We start from the raw sequence: 20,552 nt of genomic DNA, 5'->3' as shown, positions 1-20,552 counted from the left end.
AGATCTCAGTTGGTAATGTATGATGCTGATGTGCAAGGGCGGAGGTGGGCAAGTAGGAACAGGGTATTTTTTGGATCCAGTGCAACTTACTGTACGTATCGGGGACCACTTAGTGAGTGTGGGCGTCCGACCACACCCCCAAGGCGCAGTCACGAATTTGTTTATTTGTTGCCCACGTTGGGCGTTGATGTTCGGTCCCCAGATCTTTGTAGATGGAAACCTTAAGGTTAGAGGGTTTCTTATGATGTGGGCACTTGTGAAATCTAATATCATGCAATACACGACACTTGTACTGGGCTCGAACTATGTACCGAATTCACCCTGCCATGGAGACTCCTAACACATATAAGATATGCACCTGGAATGTCAGAGGTATGGGGTCAATACACAAGCGACATAGAATCCTAGCGCAATTACACCGGAGGCTGGGGACTATAGCGTACCTCCAGGAGACACATCTTAATGGTGCAGAAAGTGCTAAATTACAAAAGAAATGGAAAGGCCAATTATTTACCACTACTTATTCCGCATTTTCGAGAGGAGCGGTAGTGTGGATCAAAAACTCTGTTCCCTTTAAAATGATAGAGCAAAGAGTGGACACAGAGGGTAGATATGTGTTGGTGAGAGGGACGTTGGATGGTTCCCCTATTGTACTTGGCAATGTATATGCACCTAACACGGACCAGTCATCGTTCCTCACCAAGCTTAGTAGGGTACTAGCTGAATGGTCAGAGCATGCCTGGATAATAGGGGAGGACTGCAATGCAGTACTGGATATCTCCCTTGACCGGTCTCATCCCCCACTACATACAGCAGAAAGTAGAAAACAAGCGGAAGCACTAACTCGGTGGGCGGACGGTTGGGATTTGCTAGATATATGGAGGAACAAAAACAAATTGCGCAGGGAATACACTTTCTATTCTCCACCTCACAAGTTGCACACTAGAATAGATTGAGTCTTCTGCTCTAGGGCCTTATTGGGGTCTGTCGTGACTACTGAACATATGGGGAAGACGCTATCCGATCACAACCCGGTCAATATCACGATGCGCTGGGGTAAGATCCCCACCCCAATACCAACATGGCGCCTATCGCCGGAACTACTGGAGGATGCAGTTTTAAGATCCACCCTCTCAGAGGCTATTACACAATACTTCACCTTGAATGCAGGCACAGCTAGCTCGAGACAGGTTGAGTGGGAAGCCTTTAAGGTGTCCATACGTGGCGTTGCGATGAGTACGAAAGTGGGCATGAGGTACACAGTGCTGGAAAGACTAAAGGAAGTGGAGGGGAGACTGGCAATGCTAGAGAGTGAGGCAGCGGGCACGAATGCTCGGCTTACACAACTACAAGAGGCACACATCCAACACGTTTAATTGCTTGAGGAGCTGAGAATTCTAGATTACAAAGAATATACATGCAGACAACTTGCCCAGGCTGATAGAACGGGACCCTTGTTGGCAAGATTGGTGCGGGATGCGCCCATACATACCCCCATAATGGAAGTGACTAACCAAAATGGCACACCAATGCAGACACAATTAGACATAAACAATACATTTCAGGAATATTATGAGGCACTATATGGCCAACACCCGCAATTGTCGGAGGAACAGTACGAGTCCTTTATGGCGGACCTCACCATGCCGTGCCTCACGGCAGACCAGAGCAAGGAATTGGCCCGCCCCATTACGATTCCAGAAATACGGCAGGTGATCCGAGCGTTGCCAAGAGGTAAAGCCCCAGGGACTGATGGCCTACCGGCTGAGTTCTATGGGACGTATGTAGACATAATTGCGCCACATTTACACGTGCTTTATGTGGAATCACTGAACTCTGCCGGACTTCCGCCTACGACGCTACAGGCGTTGATAGTCTCACTGCTGAAACCTGGTAGAGACGGGCTCCACTTGGCAAACTACAGACCACTATCGCTATTAAACATGGACTACAAGATCCTCAGCAAGATTTTGGCGGTAAGATTGGCCCCTTATGTCCCACAATTGATACACTCGGACCAGTGAGGCTTTGTTCCGGGTAGGAGTACAGCGATGAACCTCCGCAGGCTTAGCCAAATAATGCTCCACGAAGATGCGGTAAACGGAACAGAGGGCTGCATATCCCTAGACCTGAAACAGGCGTTTGACTCCCTTAGGTGGGATTATATGTTGGCAGCACTCAGTAGATTCGGAATCCCGCCCGAGTTTGTGGCATGGGTGACTCTGTTATATACACACCCGACTGCCCGGGTACGCACTAATAAATGTATCTCCAAACCACTGAATATTGAGAAGGGCACTAAACAGGGCTGTCCGCTGTCCCCCCTTTTGTTCATCATAGCATTGGAACCACTATTACATAAACTCCGGACTTTCGCTCACCACAGAGGTATCCGTAGGAATGCAATGACGCATATAGTATCGGCTTATGCGGATTATATAATACTATACATAGGGGACATGGGGGATTGTCTTGACTCGATACCACAAATATTTGAGGACTTTCAGGTTGTATCAGGCCTTACGATCAATGACACTAAGTCATATGGTTATTGTTTTAATGCCTCGAGAGTGGACGCACAAATGCTGTTTCCCCCATATCGCTTGCAGACTGCAGCGGTGACCTTTAAGTATTTAGGGATACAAATATACAGAGAGTCGAAAGACATGTTGGACGGAAACCTGGGCAGGGCAATTACTGCCCTGAGAGCACAAGTACAGTTTTGGAACACACTGCCATTATCGGTAGCTGGAAGAGTGGCCATCTCCAAGATGGTAGTCTTGCCCCGTCTTCTCTATTTTTTTATGAACTTACCACTTATGATCCCCACAAATACGTTTAAAACAATAAACACGATATTAATAGAGCTGGTGTGGGGATCGGGTAGGAGGCGCATTAGCTTTGCTAAATTGCAATTACCGACTGCCCAAGGGGGTATGGGAGTCCCAGATATGATGGAATATGGATACGCCTGCCAACTGCAATGGCTAGCGTACTGAGATCAACATGACAGCAGCAGACAGAGCACGAGGCGCCATTCATACATTATTACTACCAAAGGCTAAACTTCCCAGTTCAGCACCGCTTCTGCTCCGACTCGCAATTAGTTGCTGGCGAAAGGCAGTGCGGTATACGAACGTGGAGACATCCTATGCACCCACGATACCACTGTTAGGGATTCCGATTGGAACTAGTGCATTAACAGAACTCGAACTAACTGCATGGCATGACGCAGGCGTCACGCAAGTGGGAGACTTCTTTGAGGATGGCACCATAATGCCATATGCGGACTTTAACAGAACACATCAGACCCCCGGGAGGTTGTTTCTTTTATACGCCAGAGTTAAACATTATATTACACGGACATGGACACCGACTAATGCGGAACCACCCATGAACTCGTTACTCACTATGCAGCATCTAATGGGGGCAGGTAGTCATTTAACGAAATGGATGCCACATGGCATTAGAATTGGAAGGGCAACTTCACTCCGAACCACCCGTGACCGTTGGGAGGAGGACATGGGAAGAGTTTTTAGGGACAAGGAGTGGGAGAGAATCCTGAAATTCCTCAAAAAGGTCTCGAGAAACCCGAAATTTAAATTCATACAACTAATGACCATACATAGAGCATACCTCATGCCGCATCGGATACACCTCATGTTTCCGGATGCTCCAGATACATGCCCCAGATGTCAGGCGAATGACGCACAGTTACTACACATGATATGGGACTGCCCAAAATTAGGGTACTTTTGGACTACAGTACATGCAACACTAACAAGGGTAGCACCAGCAAGACCATACACCTCCATGGCATATAGCATATTAGGGTTGGGCCCTACTGAAAAGAAACGGAGTGTAGTGTCCCGCTTTGTGGATCTGGCTCTATTATTGGCGCAGAGAACAATCACTATGAGGTGGAAATCGGCTTGACCACCGGACCCAGACAGCTGGCACGGGGAGGTAATAAGGTGGGGGAGGGCGGAGAGTGTGGAACTGCAACGGGAGGAGCATAAGGGATTACACCGAACCCCCATCTCAATGGATTGGAATGCAATACTAACAGACTTTGAATCAGGCACTGATCTTAGTGAGACGCAATCAGTTGATGATGGCAATAGTAGAGAGATGCAAAAGTAGCGAAACAGCTGTTGTCTGCCCATTCCTTCCTCCCGCCCCCCTGCCCTCCCCTCTCCTCCCCCTCCTCCCTCCTCCACCCCCCTCCCCCTCCCACACAACCTGATCCGCATTCCCCCATCTCCCCCCCCCCCTCCCCACATCAATGATCGCACATAAAAGAAACTGAGGCTGCGTAACCAGGTGCAGAAGAAGGAAGGACTAAATGGACAGGGAAACAATACCGTTAATCTGTTCAGTTGAAATAGGGAGTGAAATGGAAGTGTCAGGGTACCATTAGACATTAAGGCTATACGCCCTCTCAGAGGATACGACTGAGGTACAGGTGTTGTAATAGTTGAAATGTATAAGTGCCGGGGAAGTTTAAGGGAGGGGGGAGTTGTTTTATGCAGTAGGGAACAAAATCAAAAATAATTTGACATTATGCTTGTTATTTTATGCCTTAAATGGACTGTGAATTCAAGGTATGTGATTACTGTACTGTTTATACCTACTATTGTCCATAATTGAATCCTGCAATCAAAATATTTTCAATTTTTTTTTCTAATAATCAATTGGAGATAAGAGAAACTAGACAAATGCACATTAGCAGAAAGACGTGGACATTGGGTTTAACCTGGGGTAGTGGAAGATGGTCCCGAAACATGTACAAGGTTTATATAAATTAAAATCAATTAAAACATATCTCATAAGGAAACGCTTGACACTTTTCAAGTGCACTATTAAGTGCAGGGTGGCACAGAGGCTACTTGCAGTCGTCTCTGCTGGAAGGCCCACAAAAGTAACTAGGCTTCCATAATTGCAAACATAGTTTCTAAGATGCAGGTGCGTTTTGGTTACCACCATGATGATGCACAGTTTGTGTTGAGGAAGAGAGTTGGAATTTAGGAACATGGGGCCAGATGTTTCATAATTAAGAATGGTGATTTCCAAATTGCGATTCTTACCGAATCGCAATTTGGAAATCACAATTCCTAATGTATGATTTTATTATTAAAATATCTATTCCTAGTGGGTCACAAATTGACCTACCTCATGAATAGTAATGAGGTAGGTCACACTTTGCCACCCCCTAGGAATTGCAGCCATCACAGAAATGGTGGCATGCTGGCTGTCATCAGACCCCTATGACTGTGATTCCTTTTTAGTTTGAAGCCTAACAGACAGCACGGCTTTCTGATTGCAAAAGGATTTCTTGGGGGCATTCTGAAAGCTTTCTTTGGAATGTTTTCTGCCCATTGCTTACCATCAGCTTTGTGGTTTGTAACTCACATTTGGGTGTTTTCTATTTGCTGGCTTTATTTGTTTTAGGCTGTCCAGAATGTCTTTGTCCATTCCATGTAGCAAAGCCTGTTCACTCCCTCTCTGATTCACTCCTTGTATTCTTCGACGAGAGCTTGCTTTCTGTGAACAGGCATTACATTTTGTTCTTATCGTATTACATTTGCTATGCATTCAAAGACAGAGGTCAGATGTCAGGCTCTGTCTTACAAGGAAGCTTGGTGTTTAGTTTACTTTCTCTGACTTCAAAGTGAGAGGATTTATGTGACAATCTTGCTGGATAGCTGGGGTGTGAAAGAAAATGTTGTTTTTCTAGCACACAACAACATATAAATGCCTGTAAATGTACTGTGTGAATATTACAGAATATATCAGAATCCGTACACTGTGCCATTTCTACACATTACCATTTATTTTTTGTAAACAGATTTTTTTATTAATTGGTAATAAAGCAATCAGTAGCATTACAGAGGTAAGTCTGCACTTACAGTTCGATTCCAATGAACAACCTTCTACATCTATACATATTAATCTCAGGCCGACTCCCCCCAGGAGGCATTGGTCTTGCTCCATTGCAAGGAATTGGTGAGTCACCTAGTGCAGTCCAGGGTCCTCGGGCTTGTCAGACTCTGTACCCCCCTTAGTAGTTGTGCATCAACTCAGTGTTCTGTTCCATAATAAAACCCGTAACAACCAACAAGGGAAGCCCCCCCTCCTCCCTCCCAGTATCCACCCTCCCCCAACCCCCAAAAATGTCGCTTATTCACCTGAATCCTTGCATGGCAATGCTAATCAGTCCTACAGGGCACCAGGCATGTTATTCCAAGTAATGTAGTTCCCTAAAAGGAATCGCTCCCATTACATCCCCCTTCGGCCATCACGATCCCTCAGGCAGCCATCTTGGTCATTCAATAAATCAGGCACTCAATCCCCCCCATCTGGGTCTGACGTACTTCGTTATCGCCGCTCGGCTGCTTTAACAACTCTACTAATGCCACCCATGCTCTCGCCACATCCAGTGTCTTTTCACTTCCAGTTCCCTGGGCCATTTGCAGTCTAAAGATCCCTCCGCAATCCGCCCACCTTATAAGCTCCCTTGTCCATCTCAATACACCTGGGGCGTTTTTCACCTTCCAATGGCTAGTGAGTTCGCTTTTGGCTAACACTAATTCCAGGTCTATAAATTTGTTAGTGACCTTATTCCTGGCAGTGTGAGGGAACCAGTTTAGGAGGCAACACCCTGGTGTCAGTGCTATGTCATGTTCTGTCGTGTCCTCTAGACTAATCGTTACCCCTCTCCAAAACCCTCCCAGTAGCGGGCACTCCCAGAACATATGTAAAAATCCTGTGTTTTAAAGGCTACACCGTGGGCAGGCGGATCAGGCCCCAAAATATTCGTTAATCTTGCACAGGGTAAGGTACGCCCTGTGGAGGACAAAAAAGTGTATCAGCTGGAAGCGCGCATTTCTAGTACTTTTACAAGCCCTTTCTACCAATTCTCCCCATGGTTTCTCATCTATGGGCTCGCATAAGTCCGCTTCCCATTTGAGACGTAGGGCCATCAGGGGTCGCCGTGTCTCCTGCGTAATGCGTCGGTAGAGGCAAGTGACTGCTTTAATCGTTCAAGACGCTCCCACTATATACTGACAAGCCAGGGAAGTCGGGGGTTCCGTCCGCCCGCCCCTCCTGCAAATGTTTATGGATAGCTGCCGTCAGGGCAGCATGTGAAAGGAAATCTCCTCTGGAGAGGTCGTATCGCTCTAGTAGAGCATTAAAAGGGAGTAAGGTGTTGTCCTCATAGAGATCTCCAATAGCAGATATCCCCGCCTCCTCCCATGTTCGTAGCATATGCCAGTCCCCACTATGGAGCAGCGACACGCAGATCAACAGCGGGATCTCTGGCGCATACGGGGATCTTATTTGTGCTCGTCCACAAGCCTGATTCCAACATCGGCGCTTCGCCCGTAGGTCCGATGGGGCCTCCCCATCCCTTAAAGGGAGGCGCAACAACATGTGGGATAGGAGCCACAAACCCAGATCTGAACCCTCAGGGTCCTCCACGTTCCGGAGACGTCCCACCATCCACTTCGTGAACCGCTGTAATTGAGCTGCATGATAATAAGCTTCAAAATCTGGCACAGCAAAGACCCCATCCACCCTGGGCCTCATCAGGGTGGTAAACGCCACTCTGCGTCTCCCAGTGCCCCATAGAAATCCTGTGATTAGGGTGTTGAGTTGGGCAAAAAGCCTGTGCGGGATCCCGAGTGGTAGCAATCTGAAATAATACAGTAGTCTAGGTAACATGACCATCTTTAATAGTGCCACCCTACCTGCCACCAACAGCGGGAGGGTCCCTCAGAATTCAAAATTACTTTTGGTTCCTCGTATTGCTCGCCCTATGTAGCCTTGTAATAAATCTGCAGGGTTGTGGTGTATTATAACACCCAGATAAGTCAGGCATCTGTTTTCCCACATCACACCAGTTGTTTCTAGCGGGCCAACCCTCCCTGCTAGAGCAGGAAAAAGGCACGTCTTGGACCAGTTAACCTTAAGTCCCGCAACTCTTCCCAGTCTACCCAGCAGATCTTTGGCTCCCCGCAAGGCATCTCCAAATTTAGCTAGGAACATCAAGAGATCGTCCCCATATAGTGCTATAAATTGGGGTTGACCCATCATTTCCAATCCCTGATAGTGGCGGCCTGATCTTCTTTGCACGGCGAGAGGTTCCACCACCAGCGTGAACAAGAGGGGAGACAGCAGGCATCCTTGTCTCGTTCCCCTGCCCACTTCAAAGGCCTCTGAAATCAGTCCTCCCGTCCGAACTCTAGCAGTAGAATTCTAATATAGGATTGCCGTCCAGGCTACGAAATTTTCTCCCAGCCCGAACGCTCTCAGGACTCTAAAAATATATGGCTACTCAAGGCTATCAAACGCTTTCTCAATATCGATTGATAGAATGCAAGCCTCTTCTTTGTTGTACTTGGTCGCATCCAGTAGTGGTAGAAGTCTACGTATATTCATTGCGGTATTCCTGGATGGAATAAAACCCGCTTGATTCACATGTACGAGTGTCATCATGTGGATCATCAGTCAACTCGCTAATATGCGACTCAATATCTTATAATCTAAGTTGAGCATGGCGAGGGGTTGATATGCAGTACGATCCCAAGCTGGCTCGCCAGGTTTAAAAAGCAGGATGATTACCGCATCTTTCGTTGAAGTGGGTAGATAGCTGTCTCGTTTCGCTCTATTATATAGGGCCATCAATTGGGGAGCCAATGTCACAAATATTGAATAAAACTCAATCGAGAGCCCATCCGTCATTGGAGTCCTGATCCTGGCCATGTGTTTTATGGTGCCTCTCACCTCTCCAATTTCGACTTCCCTAGCAAGGTCCTCAGCGGCATCAGCATCGGTCTGAGGAAGTTCTGTATCCTCTAGAAAGCCCGCCTCCTCTAGCACTGTTGGGTCGAGCTTACTCTGGAATAAGATAGTATAATATTCCGTAAACTGGAGGTTAATATCTTGCTGGCCATAATAGACCACGTCGTTCCTCCCTCGCAGTTCCAGGATCGTCGACCCTCTGCATGCCGGATTGGCCAGCCAAGCCAGCAGGTGATGGACGTTTACAGCAAATCTTTTACCACGCATGGAATCACAACGCGGTCGTTATAACGACCGCGTTGTGATTCCGCATACCTTTACTCCGCTAGTCGGAATAACGACTTGCGGAGGTCGGGGGGAGATGTTGGATTTAAAATCCAACACCTTCCTAGTGTCCGCACTGACTGGAGTTGGAATAGTAAATTATACTATTCCAACTTCCAGCACCCGCCCTCCGCAAGTCGTTGTTCCGACTTGCGGAGTAAAGGTATGCTGAATCACAACGTGGTCGTTGTAACGACCGCGTTGTGATTCCCTGTGGTGTAAAAGAATGTGGGATATTGAGGTATATTTAAGCCAGCAACGCTCCAGACTTATCTCTCTCAGCATGGGCCTAAGCCGTGTAGGCCCTGTAATCAAAACAGTGCAACCTTTCCACCTGCGTCGCCATAGACTCTCTGTCCGCAAGGCGATCTGCCATTTGTCCACCCTCTCCGGTCTATCCTTCTCTACTTCCCGAAGCCGCTGTTCTGCGTTCTATACATCCCGCAGGAGGACCCTCCGCACCCCCGCCACTTCTCCAATACACCGGCCCCTAATAACGGTTTTAAAAGCATCCCATTCAATGAGTGGGCTTGTCATTGTGTTGGCATTAGTTAGGAAATATTCCTCTATAGCAGTGCTTATCGTGGCTCGAAACACCTGATCCTCAAGTATCTCCGATCTGAACTGCCAGCTAGGGATTGTAGGCCTAGTCCGTACCCAGTCCAAGAACACCAGCAGGGGATTGTGATCAGAGATCGTCCTAGTCAAGTATTCACTCAGGGTGACCCCTCCATGCACATCCGGGGAGCACAGGATTGAGTCTAGGCGACTCTGCAACTCATATAAGGCAGAAAAGTAAGAATAGTCTCTCCTTCTGGTGGTGAGCTCTCCAGGTGTACGTCAACCCCCAGTGGTGCTGCCAGTCTCGCCTAGCCTCAGCAACTCTGTGTGTGGGAGTGTCAGGAAGCGGCAGGTGGGAGCGGTCCAAGTTGACGTCAGTAATACTGTTGAAATCCCCCCCAATAGCACAGCGCCAGTCAACACTGGTGCTAGTGTCTGCGATAGTTGTGCTAGAAATGCAGGTTGATCTACATTAGGGGCATAGATACTTCCTATCGCTATATCCCGTCCAGCCAATCTCCCAGAGACCACCACAAATCTGCCCTCTGGATCTGGAATTTGTCTAACACACTGAAAAGGGACTCCTGCGCGAACCCAGACCAGAGTCCCCCTGGCAAAAGCTGAGTATGTAGTATTAAACACCTGCCCTCTCCATCGTCGCTGTAACGCAGCTCCTTCCTTCTGCGATAAGTGGGTTACCTGCAATAGTGCTATCTTCACCCCTCTCCTGATCAGATATATATGTATTTTATGACGCCGGATCATGGTGTGCATCCCCCTAACATTCCAAGAGATACATTTAATACCTATGGTGGGTCCCATTGTGCTAGCCACAGTCTATCTCGGAATAGTTCCCCCCCTAGTGACATGCCGGGCCCCAAACCAAATCCCCTCAACCATAAGAACACCCCAACTCCCCCTCACCAGAACAGGTACATACAAACAAGTTCCCATCCAAACTAAGGCATTTGAACAGTTAATCATAAAAGGTGGGAGGTGTACGCTGACCATGTGGGACCCAGATCTCCCCAGACCCCTCCCCCACTCTCTTAGATCAGTGTAGATAGTAGTGGACCCAACTTTTTCGACACTGTCCCCAGGTTGCCACCATTAGACGCAGCTGTTAGTAAAGGACCTCTCCTAGCAGTAGGCAATTCCTTTTCATATGACCTGATGTGCGATCTTCAGATTATGCTGTCTGCAGTTTGAGGGGTAATGCCCGGGAGTTCAACATCTGATTCCTCATGCATACTGCTCGACCTTGAGCCTTCGGATTTGTCCATGTCATGTTCATTGAAAATATTGTTCGGGCTTGTGTCTCCATGGCTAATCTCCGCCACTGCTTGCACAGCTTTATCGCGCTCCAGTCTCCGTCCCTGCGCAAAGGAGCCCTCTGAGGAGGTGAAAAAGTGTTCGGCTCCCGCCGGGACGAGCCTACACATTATCATTTATGTGCTGTTTATTTTCTAACAGTATAACTCTATGTCCAAATGTAATGGTTGTTTCAATTGAAAATGTATTGTCTGTAATGGCAGGGCTCTACCACGCCTTGCATTCTCCACTTTACGACACTCCAGCGCTACGACATTCTACTCCACTTTACGCCACTTCTCTCTACTCCACTTCACTCTAGCCCAATCCACTCTTCAACACTCCACTCTACGACACTCCACTCTACGACACTCCACTCTACGACACTCCACTCTACGACACGCCACTCGATGACACTCCACTCAATGACACTCCATTCCATGACACTCCACTCTACGACACACCACTCTACAACACTCCACTCTATGACACACCACTCTATGACACTCCACTGTACAACTCTCTACTGTACTCCATTCTATGCCACTTCACTTTCGGCCACTCTACTGCACTATATGCCACTCCACTCTACAAAACGTCAGTCAAGAACACTGTATGCGACTCCACTCTAGGACACTTCATTCTATGCCATTCCACTCTACGACAATCCACTCTACAACATTCCACTTTGACACTCCACTATACAATACTCTATGCCACTCTAAGCCGCCCCACTCTATGACACTCCACACCACTTTACTCAACTCTAGCCACTCCATGACACTTTACTCTACTCTACGCCATGCTAGTGTACTCTACTCTACTCCACTTCAGTGTATGGCAGTGCACTCTACGCCACTCCATTCAACGACACATTACTCCACTCTGTGCAACTTCACTCTGACACTCCACTCTATGCCCCTCCACTCTATACCACTTCACTCTATTGCACTAAACTCTACGCCACTCCACTCTATGGCACTGCACTCTATGACACTGTACTCCACTCTATGGCACTCCACTCTACGACACTCTGCTCCACTCTTCACCACTCCACGGCCCTCCACAACACTTTCCTCTACACTATTAACTTTTAGCCATGCTGAACAGTAGCCACATTGTTGTACAATATGGTTAAAATACGTTGGCAAAGCCAACAGCTCTTGCATAGGTGAGACCTATTGGCTTTGCTAATGCTAAAGCAATCTTTTTTTAAATGTTTTTATGCAGCCTGTTTTCCATAAAGGAAAACCGGATGCATTTCTAAAAAGAAAATGAAATGTTTTCATAGGGAAAGAGGTTCCAGTCGGACCCCTTCCCATTTGCAAATAGGTTTCCACTAATTTTGGTCTGCCATAAAATCCCTATTTTTCTATGTTATTGCAGGCATTACGTGGGGAAAAGTGGTCTCGCTGTATGCTGTGGCAGCAGGTCTAGCAGTGGACTGCGTCAAGCATTCGCAGCCTGCCATGGTGCACACAATAGTGGATTGCATGGGCGAGTTTGTGCGCAAGACCCTGGTGACGTGGCTCAAGAGAAGAGGAGGCTGGGTAAGAAAATGCGGTTCTCTAAAGATAAATGTGGAAGTCGTGCTGCTGTGATCTGTGTGCAACACGCAAGGCACTGTGGCAAAATAAAGTGGTGCAGATTCTAGCGTTTATCCCTCAAAGGCCAATGAAATGAGTACACTTGAGTTTGGCAATAGGACAGCAGTTCAGGACTGAGGTGCATGGTGTCCTTGTGGCGCCGAGCGTGGGGGCCAGTATTGGAACATGCTGATGGAGCCGCGTTTCAAGATCGAGGCGCTTTGGCAGAACTTGGGGCTCCAGGTTTTGGATCTTCTAGCGTTGCTGCTTATGGAGATTGGGGTGCGCAGGCAGTGTTTGTGGGTGCCAGACTGGACCACATTCCTGAAAGGGAGTGTTTCCCACAGATCATCACTTCACCCTGAAATACGTTGGTAGCCTTTCCTCGAGTTGTACTTTATAAGTAAGGCTCCCTGTTTTCCGTTTTTACGGATTTTTACAGATAGATTCAGACAGAAATTGTGTTTTCTGTCTGAATTAATTTTTAAACATGGATAAATACAGAAAATGTTGCTTCTTTTAAGTAATTCTCCATGCAGTCTTTTATGAATTATAGGCCAGCAGCTGAGCAGATGGACAGCAAGGAAAATTAAAAAACAGGATGAAATTTCTTTAAAAACACAATATGTCACATACATGTATGGTATAATGCCAGTATTTACCATTGGATGTACTGTTATGTAATATTTGGCAGCTTAGATAGCTAAAAAACAACAGACATTATAGTATGAGTGCACGTCTATCAGTTAAATAGATGCGGAAATGTACAGTTTTACATCTTATATACAAAAAACACAAAATAAATATGGATAAATACAGATAAAATGGCCGAAAAAAATAAATATGGATAAATACAGATGGAAATGACCCAAAAATAAATACCATAAAACCGGGAGCCCTATTTATAAGAAATAACCAATACAGGCTCGAGAGGAGATAACTGAAGGCGAATAAAAATAAACTGCCAGAAAGTGCTTGGTCACCCCGGTTTGATAAAAACATTGACCAGAACAGCACAGGAAGTAGTGCTGGAGGGGTTGCTAGACTAAGCTCCGCCAACTGCAGAGCCCTAATGTACTGTTAGAGCAGATATGTCTCGTCTGATACGAGACTGTGGAACCAGGAAGGAAACTCTTCAGACTGTGTTATCTCCTGTATCCTCATAATTCAAGCGTTGGGTGAAGTCTCATAGACATCTTGCTTGTGTCCAGGTGACGATCAATGACAGAACTTTCCCTAATTCTCTTGCAAACAAGTGGTACCATCGAGCTGCAGGACATTTTTTAATATACTTCTTGTTATTGGCATGTGAATACAGAAACCGGATCGAACGAGGACAAAAATTAGGCCCGGGCACCAAAATAAAAGTGGCCTCCATTAACGAAGCAGATAGCTAAAAAAAGTAATCATATCAGGGAACACACCATCAAAAATCGGCCCACCTGGCCATGAAACTGGCTCACACTGTGATCTGGCAAACCAGCCCATTGCTACCTGATTGCCCTATGGGCCTGTCCGACCCTGTATCGAAAGAGAAAAGCAAATAATATATTCATGTAGTAGCCCTTCTATATAATACTCTCTATTATTTCCATTATCCTAAAAATTGTCATCCTTCTAAGGGATGTATGACATTACAACGCATACTTTTACAACGCCTACCTTTACATCGTAAGTTTTACAACGCATACCATTACAACGCATAATGCTTTTGGGCGCTGGATAGTGAATAGTTTAATTTACTATTCCAACTCCAGTCCCCGTGGATAGTAGGGAAGGTGTTGGATAGTACATTAAACCTATTCCCTATCCTAGAGCGCCCCCAGCGCTAGGCGTTGTAATAGTTTGCGTTGTAAAAGTTGCGTTGTAATGGTAGTTCGTTGTAAAAGTTTCGTTGTAAAGGCTGTATACCCTCTGAATTCTGCAACCAAAACAACCTCCTCTTAGACAGAAATGTTGTCTTTTTGAAAGAGACACCGAATCTGCACTAAATGCAACGACTGACCTTCGACTCCTGCTTTCTTGGAAATTATTTTTATTGTTTAACAAAGCAAGTGCACGCTACATGAGCACAGAAAAAAGTGCACCTTTTACATTATTTCATCAAATTAAGTCTTGTCATGTGAAGAATCTGGTCCGGTTTCCTAAAAGCATATCGGTTTCTTGTTGTATCAAGGCCTTCCAGAAACATACCGTTATGCACTCCTGATTTCCTCGCGGTAGCCAAATCTTATCCTCTCCGCCAACATACACTAGTCCAATGTCTTTCATTGCTGTAGTTCTGGGGCTATATTGGCTAATACTGTCCCGCCTGAAAACAATTAGTCTGAATTGAAAAAATAACTTCATATAGTTAGTAAAATCGTTTTCTCCCCAAATATCTAGACCATATGTCTTTTGATCTCATGGTACCCTTGCTGCCACAATATTATCGTGACATGTTTCCATCCCCTTCCGGAAAGGTAGCAGAGTGGGGCAATCCCATAATATGTGGAGGTAGGTACCTGGGTGTCCACCTCCTCTAAGGTATAGGTTTCTGGGTGCAGTCCCAATCTTTGCAAGGAGTATTCTGATTAGCTAACCCTTATGTAACAATTTTAGATGGACTAGTCTGTAATCGTTTTTTACTGAGACCTCTCTTGGGGAGCTATCCGCTTGTTCCCACCCCCTTACTGAAATCTGCCCTCATCTTTCTCCCATTGATCTCTTGCAGTTACCAGTGGGTCACCATCATTGTTGATTACCTTATTATAGATGAGGCATAATAGGATAAGTTTAAGTCATATCTTGCGTCCAGAGGAGGTGCGCCCTCCATTACAGTTATTGGGGATATTTGCACCTCAATGACATGCCTCAGTTGCGGACATCTAAATATCACATTGTCGGCAATAGCATACTCTCTTTGTAGCCGTTTCCAGGCGGGCAAGTACTCTGTCTCCCACAAGTCTCCCATTTTCTATTATATTCCATTCATGAAATCTCTTGAGCCTTCCTACTTCCTTTAATACATTACTGTCCCACAGTGGTGTTTCTTTTGTTATAATCCCTTCGCATTTGAGGTGTCATGTGGCCTGGTCCCAGATTTTCACAGTCGTTCACATGTGTTGTAGCAGTGTTACTTTACATCGTCTTGCGGTCTGATGCAGCCAGGTACCCTCAGCTTCATGTTTGTCTGTACTCCCTCAAGGATGCTTCATCCAGGGGGGTAAAGACCCATTCAGTAGTCATAGTCAATTGAGAGGCCCAGTTATACTCTTCTTTATCAGGAAGTGCTATTCCTCCTGCATATACACCCCAGGTCAGCTTGGCCATGGCTATCCGTGGTGCTCCTTCATCCCATAGTAACATCTGGACTTTTAATACAACTAAAAAGAAAATCTGCCGAGATCCAGTAGGGATTGTTCTGGAGGGCATAAATAAATGTAGGCAGCACAACCCTTTTAAACATTGACACCCTTCCCAAGAGAGACGGCTTCAGTGCTCACCAGTGTGTTATGTCATTGTTGACGTTTCAAAGGACCATACATAGTGTAGTGTAGCTCCTATTTTCCCAATAGGCTCTGCGCATTGGAATAGTGCCTACAGCAGTAAAGGCCTAGGCCAGACGTTAACTAGGTCTACTACTGTCGATACTAGACTTAATTTTTGGGTTTGCCAGCTAAGCTCAGAGTTCGCTAGAAACTTTCTCGAATGTTCAAGGAAGGATTAACTCCCCTGATTAGACAAGAAGGGATTTAGTTTCTGACAACCATAGAACATGACAACTTTGCTCTCCCCTAATCAAGAGTCAATCTCGAGAGTCGTGTGAGCACAAGGCAATTATTTTACTCAGTCAGTACGTGCATTCTTAGTCTCATCAGAATGTAGAGAAAAGGAAGAGACGGGCGTGTTCAATAAAAGATGTTATTTATTGATCAGTCTCTTTTCTCGTACAAGAGAAATGGATCGATATTATTGCAATACTTATAGTTAAGTAAAGTGCATACATTAGAAGCAATAGTATAAAATAATACTGTAAAAACATTGATATGGTTTCTGAGCCATATGATGTTTAAAATGATTAAAATATATTTACATACACATATACATTTGACTAAACGTACTCAACTGGTGTTTCTAAATACGCCTACCCCGTGTACCTGACCTAAGTCTAATGCGTGGGCGGGAATAGAAAGTTACAGTTTAGTTTAAGTTTGTTTTTGCCAAGTGAATAACTAAAGAATTCTCTAGGAGGGGTTATTCAGTTCTGTACCTGGAATTTAGGATGAATGAGGAATGGTATCTCTTTCTCTGCTCTCGATATTCCAGGCTGCCTGCGAGGGCTGCCCAGAAGCGCCGGTGCTGGGTCTCTCGGCTTGAGATAGCAGCGTGTCTCTCAGCGCGTCAGGAAGGCGGGGCTGCTGCCTGCGGGGTCTGCTTCTGCTCTCGGCTTCGGCAAGTATGGCTGCTCCGTCTTGTCACCACGCGTGTGTTTGCATAGGGCAAGGTCGGCAATATTTATACCTTAAAGGTGCCGAGATTGACGTAAGGATGGACATAGGTACGTCAATAAAGATGTCATACGACTTGCTCGTTAGCACATTCTTTACTAAAGTTCTCTGTGAAATCAAAACAATGGCCGCACGGATTATCCAGGTTGTCATAGGTTTGATTTGTTATGAGAACGTCGTATGCCTTATCAGGGGCTGGAGGAATGTCGCTTGTCTAATTAGATCTCAAGCGTTATGACCTAATCAGATAACACGTTCCTGTGCCGTAGTGTGACTGCGTCAGATAACGGTATCTGCATCATGGGGGATTTCTTGCCTCATGGGCTGACTGTTAGTTAACTAGCTAGTAAGTTTAACCAGAATAGGGTCAGGAATAGGGGGATCGAATCAGAACCTATAGAAATACACGACACCCACTCCACGCTAACTATGGTCATATCTACTAATCTATGCATAGTATAACATAGTACAACATACTATAGAGTATAGTGTATACCTTACCACCCCAAAATACATAAATGCATTTCGAAAATTTCAAATATACTGAAAAATTGCAGTCATATATATTGTATGCACTTAAGCTATGAATTAGATGCAAAAGTGAACACGCATTGTTATGCATTATTGATAGTTGGTATATGAGAAATACACATGAAATGGCTCTTAATATGGCTATACAGAAAAAAAGTCGAAACCATTTCATCACATAAAATCTATTGCGAACATACCAGCGGGCAGCTAAAGTCTATAAAGTCTATAAAGTATCTAAAATAGAAATCTTAGTTCTCTAGGAATAGTCTCTTACTTTAAGCAGAAAATCAGTGTCCCGGGAAAAAATATATAGAAAAATATTTTAGGGGCTTGCTGAAAAAAGTTGCTGTCCGTGAACTGGATTGTAATTGTTCATGTGACTTTATTTTTAAAGTTGAAGGCCGAATCCAGGGAACGCCGTGTGCGAGTTTACTCAAAAGTCTCTATTTCTGTTCCGGAGGGAACATCATATCATTCAGGCTTTCGAAAAAACTGTCAACAGCTTCATGGGAAAGTTCCTCTAAGTCGGAAATAGGGGTAACCATGCATTCATGCGCATGATTGTCTCCATTGACATTCTGATTTGCATTGCTGACAGAAGGTCGTACCTGTTCGATGCTGCTTTCATCTTGAACCTCACTACTCTTCAATCGCAGTGGTGAAGATTCCAGGAATGCCGTCATCAGAATTGGCAGCCTTTGAGGGCAGCACAGTGCGTGAACCTTGGTAGGAACCAACAGTGTATCTGCATCCACCGGCGCATCCGATTGTAGCGTCAGACAGGTGTCTAACACGCATTCTTCTCCGCATAGCAGACACCTTAGTACAGGTAAAACACACCTTTGCCACATTGGTCGAAATGATAGAAACCAAGTCATGTTTAGGTCTCTAAGCCGGGATAGTCCCAGGATTTTTGATATCCGGTCCCGGTATCCAATGGCTAGGATCGTATCTTCCATTGTCGCGAGAGTTTGATCTGTGACATGGGTTGCCATAACGAAAAATAAGGACTAGGAATAGGATTCCTGCAATTAGTCCTAGGATCAGGGGAAGTCCGCCAAAAATCGAATGGACGAAGTCTGGAAAAATACCCAGTATGGCTTTGAATGGTGTTAATGCCATCGAAAATACTGTCTTAAATACCTTTGAGACCCCTGTGGTATCAGAAATATTTAAGATTTCGCTCAGGATTTCCGCGAAATGTACGGGGGAAGTAGTTGATAATAATGTATGTATCTCTGCAGTCGTCCTTGCGACTTGTAGATCATACGTTTCTTTAGATGACGTGAGCCTTGTAGGCGTCTGAAGAAGCACTGTTTTCATTCTGCTTAAAGTGTCTATTCGAATAGAAGTAATTTTCAAACTGGGCCATGCCCTTGCCTCCCTGTCTGGAAAGGAGCTGGGAAACAAAGAACGTCCACAGCACTTGACCTTCGCCGTCGTAGTGACGAGATAAGGAGTCCCGGGCATAAGACTACAGCATCTGCGGTCTACAATAAGAATGTAACTCCCATTATAGAGTCTTTGAAAGAATGGTTCTATTTCAGTTGCAGGTGCGCCTTGCTGGTGACATGAAAGGTTGTATGAATTCCCTTCACAGGCTCCGTGCAAACTAATACCGTTACACAGAAGCGTGCCGCTTAGTGACATAGCACAATTGTTGCCACTAAGAAACACTTTCTATCCTTTGTTACTGACACATGCATGTGAATAGGGCAGGTTCCATGTTGTTTTAAGGTACCCCTTTCCCAATTTCTCGTACATGCCAGCCTGTATATATTTTTGGCAGTATTGAAACCTGAAGGTTGAGATTGGAATATTTATGATTCCGTGGATTATCCATTCACTGACAGGTCGTTCTGACATTGTCAACGGTAATCTTTCTAGTTTTTCAATGCTCAAGATTGTATAATCAGCACCCTTCTGAGCCATACCGATTTGTCTATCAGTAAGGTTAAAGATTTGGAATAGTGACGTTGTGTTGATTAAACACCAAGGCACATAGCCTGAACGCAGATTTTGTAACGTCCAGCCAAGCTGTACAATAGAACGCAATTGTGACTGACCATGTTGTAATAACAGTAAGTCTTGCGATAATATATCGATTGCTGAAGACACAATGCTGTCCAATGAAAAAATTCTGGAGGACAGAGTCATTAACCCATTGTCCACTACAGAAAGTGATTTTTCCAAATTAATACGGTCAATTTCCCGTATTCTCTCTGCTGTTTCAATTTGAGTAACCTTCCAGGCCTCATTGTATGCTGCATATACAGAGGCTGCTATGAAACGCTTTTGACGCTGTTTGCGTGGTCCCATTATGAAATCACGCAAGTCAGCACCATCAGTAAGTAAAGTTAGGTGTTGCTTAATTTCAGGCAGTGTGGAAGTTTGTAGCCATTGAAGGCATAATTTGCCCACACTGTAGGTTGTTATTATCCCTGGGTGATGTCTTTGGGGATATCTAGGGTCTGGCCTGGTCATTTTGAAACCCTGTGTTTTATTCAGGAATCTATCTTGACAGTTATTTGTATCTGTGGGCCAGATCAACCATTGTTTCCAATCAGGATGTGTTCTGTTTTGGTTAAGTATATGGTTTATGTCTATTTCTTCATCTGTTTCAGAGTTATTGCTAAACATTGTTGGCTTTGGAATAGACAGGTTATTTAAATCTTTGATTTTGGCTAAGCCAAGACAGGTGGTTTGTTGAACGGTGTCATTTAAAAATATCATTTGTTCTGGGATCATGCAGGCTCTAAACAAAGCTTCTATACCCTGTACTTGCCATTCTTTTGTGCCCCAAACACTTTTCAAATCAACATGTTTGTCCCAATAATCAAATCCAAAAGTATTCATTTTTTCAAAGAAAGAATCTGAATATATCAATTTTGTGTTGGTTATCATGGTTTTCATCCCTGTCTTGTTTGACAATTTGTAATAAAAT

General features: G+C 45.1%; 1 protein-coding gene across 1 annotated transcript in view; it reads left to right on the top strand.

The window, feature by feature from the left end:
• BOK (BCL2 family apoptosis regulator BOK) overlaps positions 1 to 20,552 on the top strand; it is a 332,157-nt gene that overhangs the window by 158,336 nt on the left and 153,269 nt on the right. Inside the window, exon 3 of the mRNA XM_078665683.1 lies at positions 12,388 to 12,551. Coding sequence (XP_078521809.1) covers positions 12,388 to 12,551 — 164 coding nt within the window. The remainder of the gene's footprint in view (positions 1 to 12,387; positions 12,552 to 20,552) is intronic.

The sequence above is a fragment of the Lissotriton helveticus genome, chromosome 11, assembly GCF_964261635.1.
Source record: "Lissotriton helveticus chromosome 11, aLisHel1.1, whole genome shotgun sequence".
Taxonomy (NCBI): Eukaryota; Metazoa; Chordata; class Amphibia; order Caudata; family Salamandridae; genus Lissotriton; species Lissotriton helveticus.
This window is presented reverse-complemented; position numbering and strand designations above follow the sequence as displayed.